Here is a 5,974-nt window from a genome sequence, read left to right on the forward strand (position 1 = left end):
ATACATTTTTCGATTAAAAAAATAACACGCGTATGTTTGTTTGGACCAAGTGGTAGGTAGACGACCGACTTATAATCTACGAGCTTTTCCTTTTCAGTTTCCAAATAAGCAGATTGGTTAATTACGCCTCAAGGCGTGAAGGTGACGACTAACGGAAAATGTATCAGAAAAGAGAGGGATGAAATTTTATTAAAAAAAAAAAAAAAAAAAAAAGGGGTTTTCGGGCCTGGAGGCTCCTATAAAGTTTGTAATATGTAAAATTTTAAAAAATTACATTCTATCATGAAACTAAAAGAATTTTAAATCGAACAGTAATTATTTATAATATGAAGAAAAAAATAAATTTAAAAAAAAATAGTAAAAACAAAACAAAATAAATAAAAGAAAGTTACAAGAATTAAATAAAGAATATATAAATATTATTTAATCAAAATTGATAAAATTAAATTTTAACAAAACAAAAAAAGAATTAACTAGAATTTTAAATCAAAAAGAAATATGGAGAAAATTTTCTCGTGGATGATGGAGAGTCACTCTCCTTTCAAAGGAATTCTCTCCTTTTGAAAGGAGAGTTTCTCTCCATGAAACGGTCAAGGAGAGATTTTTTTTTTTCATATTTTTTTTCATATAATAAATAATTTTTATTTTCAATTTAAAATTCTTTTTAATTCTTTTCTCTTTATAATTAAACTTAACTTTTTAATTTTAATTAAATAATATTTATATATTCTTTACTTAATTTTTGTAACTTTGTTTTGTTTTTCTTATATATTTTTTGAGTTTTTTTTTAAAATTTCATTTTCCTTCATATTATAAGTGAATAGTGTTTTGTTCGATTTAAATTTCTTTTTAATTATTTTCGTTTTGTGATAGAACGTAATTTGTTCAAATTTAGTTAAATAATATTTATTTTTATTTTTAATTATTTCAATTTAATTAAAACATCTTAATAACATTTATTGTTTTTTCTTTTATTTTTTCCTGTAATTCTTTTATTTTTATTTTTATTTTTTGCTCTTCAATTTGTAGAAAAGTTAATGAAATAAAGCATCATCTCAAAAAATTAAACGAACCAAATTGTAACTATGTTTTACACCAATACTAATAAAAAAATTAAATGATTTTACAAATGAAAGAACAAAAAAAATTACAGGGAAAAATAAAAAAACAAAAAAATGGTTATTATAAAGTTTTTTAACCAAATTGAAATAATTAAAAATAAAATTTAATTAATAAAAATTTGAAAAATGATAAATCGAAAATAATTTTAAATCGAACAATAAATTATTTATAATATAAAGAAAAAGAATATAATAAAAACAATACAAATTAAATAATAGAAAGTCACGGGAATTAAATAAAGAATATATAAATGTTGTTTAATTAAAATTAAAAAAATTAAATTTTATCATAACCAAAAAAGAATTAAATAGAATTCACTCCCTTTTCAAAGGAGATAAAACTCTCCATGAAAGGGGAGTTCAGACAAAGTGATATAAAAATAACTCTAATCGATTTTTGAGTCTATCTAGAAGAGGAGATTCCATGGAGAGGGATTTCTTCCTATACCTATGAATTTTATTGGATCCAAAAATGATACATTGGAAGAATCCGTTGGGTCTTCGATTCATGGAGAGAAAGATCTAACAGAGAGAATTTGTTTCCTTATTTATTTTTTAATTCTTTTTCAACTTAAAATCCTTTTTAATTCTTTTCTTTTCATGATTAAACTTAATTTTTTTTTTCAATTTCAATTAAATAATATTTATATATTCTTTATTTAATTTTTGTAACTTTTTTTTTGTTTTTCTTATATATTTTTTTAATTAAATTTTTTTTTTATATTATAAGTGAATCTTTTTTTATTCGATTTAAAATTCTTTTTAATTCTTTTCGTTTTATGATAGAATGTAATTTGTTCAATTTTAGTTAAATAATATTTAATTTTAATTTTAATTATTTTAATTGAATTAAAAAACTTTTAAAAACCTTTTTTTTTTTTTTTTCTATTTTTGTCTGCAATTTTTTTTTTGTTCTTTAATTTGTTAAATCATTTAATTTATTTTCTTTGTATACTAGTATTGGATTAGATAAAGTGACGTAGTGTGCGATAATAGAGAAACATTGCAGTAGAGGTGATGGTTGCAGTCAAGTGGTGTGTGAAAATGGAGAAATGATTGAAAACAACGATACCGTTTTTGCTCGAATGATTAAAAAAAATTGCTACGGTGTGATAAAATGAAAGAATTCATTCCTAACTATAGCTTAAATTTTATTATTAAACTGGTATTGAAACAAAATCAATTAAAGCATTATAATAAAATTTCAGATTAATATATTTGTTTTTTTCACGTGAATGATATTACTTTTATGTCACTAAAATCGTGATTTGAAGCCACGTGGAACCGCAAAAAAAGTGTATAAAAAACATTAAACTTCTTCAGTTAGAAACTTGCATAAATTGAAATATGACTCCAGAACCATCTAATAGGCCCATCGAAGGCAGAGACGGATATAGGGGGGGCAGGGGGGGGAGGAACTGGGCTGGGCTGTAGCCCCCCCAGGTCCAAATTTTTTTTTTAAGGTATTTTTTATTTTTTTTGGAAAAAAAATCAGTTTTTTATATGTAAAATTTTTTTCCCACGTAGTAGCCCGATCGTGAATCCAATCCTGAATCCGTCCCTGATCAAAGGCATGCTTATTTGGAGAATCCAGCAAATTCTATGTGAAATGGTGGTGGAGAGTGACGAGATGTTCACCAATCCAGACCCTTCATCAACATTCAAGATTCCTTCTTAAAACTTACAATTATGTGATGCAATAATGCTGTAGACTTTAAATAGCTTGTGGACGCTGTCAAAACCTTATGCCGTGGTTGATTTGCCTTTTTCCGTCCATTTTTCATTTTCGAAAACGGGGAAAATGCGTTTGATTCGTCGTTTTCGAAAACGAGTTAAAATTTATAACTGAAAACGCAAAGCGACTTTTTATCATTTTCAACATTTTCAGTTATAAATGTCGAAAACGCTCAAAACGCGAAAAACGGGCCGTTTTTGGAGAAAACTAAAAATTGTTTTGAAAATGAAAATGCAAACCAACCACTACCTTAATTTTTTTTTCCTAATCTTTCACTTTGGAAATTTGTTGAAATTTGAAAACGAAAACGTGATGAACTATTTTAAGTATGTGATTATGGCACCATTAATATAGCGATTAACTGAACGTATTCAAAAGTATTTAGAATCAAAAGTTGGCGACATGTTTGTGTAAAGGAATAGGAATACTGTTGGAAACCAAAACTGTGTAAACAAAAAAAGAGAAAAAGCTATTAGTAGTGTTTGGTTAAGTAACATGCAAACTTGGAACCATCTTTGGTTAAGTAACATCTTTTTTTCTAAATTACGATATGTATGTTTTTATTGATAGATGGGATTAGTAACATGAATCTTGTGAAGATAATTATATATATATTTTAAAAAGATAACCCGAATCTTAGATTTCAATGTTGAATATTGATGACTATCTTTTAGAGTTTTTCATCATACTTTACTACCTTTTTCTATTTTCCGTGTATTTTGATAAATGAATCTTCTCTTATTTTCCATGTATTTTGATAAAGGAATCTTCTCTACATATTACTACAGAGAAAAAAAAATGAAAGGCAGTAGATTCATTTTGGTTTGACACTGCTTCACACCCAAAACAAAAAAAAGGAAGCCACGTCTGAGTTAAACTTGGAGATGGAAGTCTTCTTTAGTTTCTCGACGTTGAAGTAAGATCAAGCTCATGAGCTTATTATCCTAGGTCAGAACAAGTTGATAGGATCCCCTTTTTTACGTCCCCCGAAAAAAGGAAAGAGAGGGATGGGGTTTATCTCGCTTTTGGCATAGCGGGCCCCCAGTGGGAGGCTCGCACGACGGGCTATTAGCTCAGTGGTAGAGCGCGCCCCTGATAATTGCGTGTGGGTGTGATTAATGACAGTTGGACTGGATATATCCCACCAGAATGCCGTTCTCAACCCTCAATTGTACGACTTAATACTGGGCTTACGTGGGAGGTAGCATGTGAGCCCTTTCATCGAGATATGTACAACAATAAAACTTGTGGGGGTGGGACTTGGTACGTCATTTGCCAATTATGTATTGGAACAGGATTCCAATATTGGGGTGATTGGTTTTGTTCCTTGTGCTTTTGGCGGATCCGTTATAGCCGATTGGAGACAAGGCTCACCTCTGTACGATAGACTCATGAAGAGGTCCAAGGCTGCATTGGAAGATGGTGGTGAAATTCGGGCGCTTTTATGGTATCAAGGTGAGAGTGATACAAAGAAAGAAGTGGATGCCGAATTGTACAAGAAAAGAATAGAAGAGTTTTTCAATGTAATTCGCACTTATTTATCTCTACCAAACCTTCCAATTATTCAGGTAATATGACATCATATTGTTGACAAAAGTTTCTTTTACAATTTGATTCGAACTTCTTCGTTGTCATGGTGTAGGTGGCTTTGGTATCTGGAATAGGAGCATATTTTGATATCGTAAGAAAAGCTCAGTGGGCCGTCAAACTTCCAAATGTCATAACAGTCGATGCAAAGGGGCTACAGTTGTTGAATGATGACCCAATTCACCTTAGCACTCCTGGTCAAATTAGATTTGGAAAGATGATGGCTGACGCCTTCCTCTACTTCGATTGAAATTAGCTTAGTTACTTCAATGTGAACTTATGAACTATCAATATACAAATATTAAAGCATAAATTACTAGATTATAAATAGTTATCAAAATTTTTATTGTCCATGCGTTCAAGAATTAAGGGTTACTCATTTACTCATCGTTTTTCCCCTTTTGTGTAGTCATCTGTGTGGATGTCTAATTCACATAAAATAATTTTCTTTTATATTTTTAATAATTTGACTTTTACTTAATGACTGGCCATGGGTAGCTACAAACTCTACCTGAATACAGGAGGGAAAAGTAATTTTTTCAATCTTTCAAAAACTACGTAATGATTAATTTTGTTCTCATTTATAAATATTCAATGTTCATTTAGAAAATTGCTATTTATAAATACAGGAGGGACATTAAAGTTTTATTTTTATTTAGAGTTTTTCAACATATCATAATTGACAAAAAAAACGACTATTGTCATTACGTTTTCCTTTTAATAAATAAGAAGTAATAATCTGTTGATTAATCGTGGTTGATTTTTTCAGTATAAATGACAGAAATTTTGTTCCTTATTTTTCATCATTGTTTTAGTAATGATGCCATTTGAAAAAGCTGAATGAAAAAAAATCAAAAATGCTTTAAAAGTCCTTTATTTTAAACATTGCATATATTTTCAGATAAAACTAATTGTGTAATTACGACTTCTGCTCAATTACTATCTATTTATGGGATATGTTTTTTAGAATCATTGATCCACTCTCGAAAATAAAAATATTAAGTTAAAATAAAAAAATTATTTATTCACAAAAAAAGAACTCTATCAAACCTTAATCTCTTCATACATAGTTAGGTGACGGTGAAATGTGCACATCAGAAGAAAAGGCATCATCAATTCGGATATTTGAGTGGAAAACATGTTTTAAAATTAAACTATCTTCGGTACCGAAGGTTGAGGTATTTGTCCTAAATAAAAAATAAGGAGAGATGGGCTTCAAGAAATTATAAGGGACAGAATTGAATGAAAAGTTCTAAATATTATTGGGACTTGAACTTGGTGGGAAAAAGTTGATTTCATCACCAAATGTCGGAAAAGGTAAAAGTTTAGCACTTTTACCCCAATTGACCGACTAACTTTGTGGACATCCTATGAAAAGTGAATAAAGTGAATTTCATTTTGGTACCTTTTTTGACATAAGTTAACATCTCAAAATGCATGTGAAAATGGGACCTAAAAAACAAGTTACTGGAAAAAATTTCAGTGTTTCAAATAATAAGTGTTTGAGAAGCCATATTCTAGATGGTTGTGT

At 28.8% G+C, this 5,974-nt stretch overlaps 1 protein-coding gene across 1 annotated transcript in view; it reads left to right on the plus strand.

The window, feature by feature from the left end:
- The window catches only part of LOC111388183 (probable carbohydrate esterase At4g34215), an 8,132-nt gene extending 3,439 nt beyond the window's left edge, over positions 1–4,693 (plus strand). Inside the window, exons 2-4 of the mRNA XM_023012867.1 lie at positions 3,982–4,057; positions 4,152–4,379; positions 4,499–4,693. Of these exons, the coding sequence (XP_022868635.1) occupies positions 3,982–4,057; positions 4,152–4,379; positions 4,499–4,693 (499 nt within the window). The remainder of the gene's footprint in view (positions 1–3,981; positions 4,058–4,151; positions 4,380–4,498) is intronic.
- Positions 4,694–5,974: the final 1,281 nt, after the last annotated feature.

This window comes from Olea europaea, unplaced genomic scaffold, assembly GCF_002742605.1.
Source record: "Olea europaea var. sylvestris unplaced genomic scaffold, O_europaea_v1 scaffold464, whole genome shotgun sequence".
NCBI lineage: Eukaryota > Viridiplantae > Streptophyta > Magnoliopsida > Lamiales > Oleaceae > Olea > Olea europaea.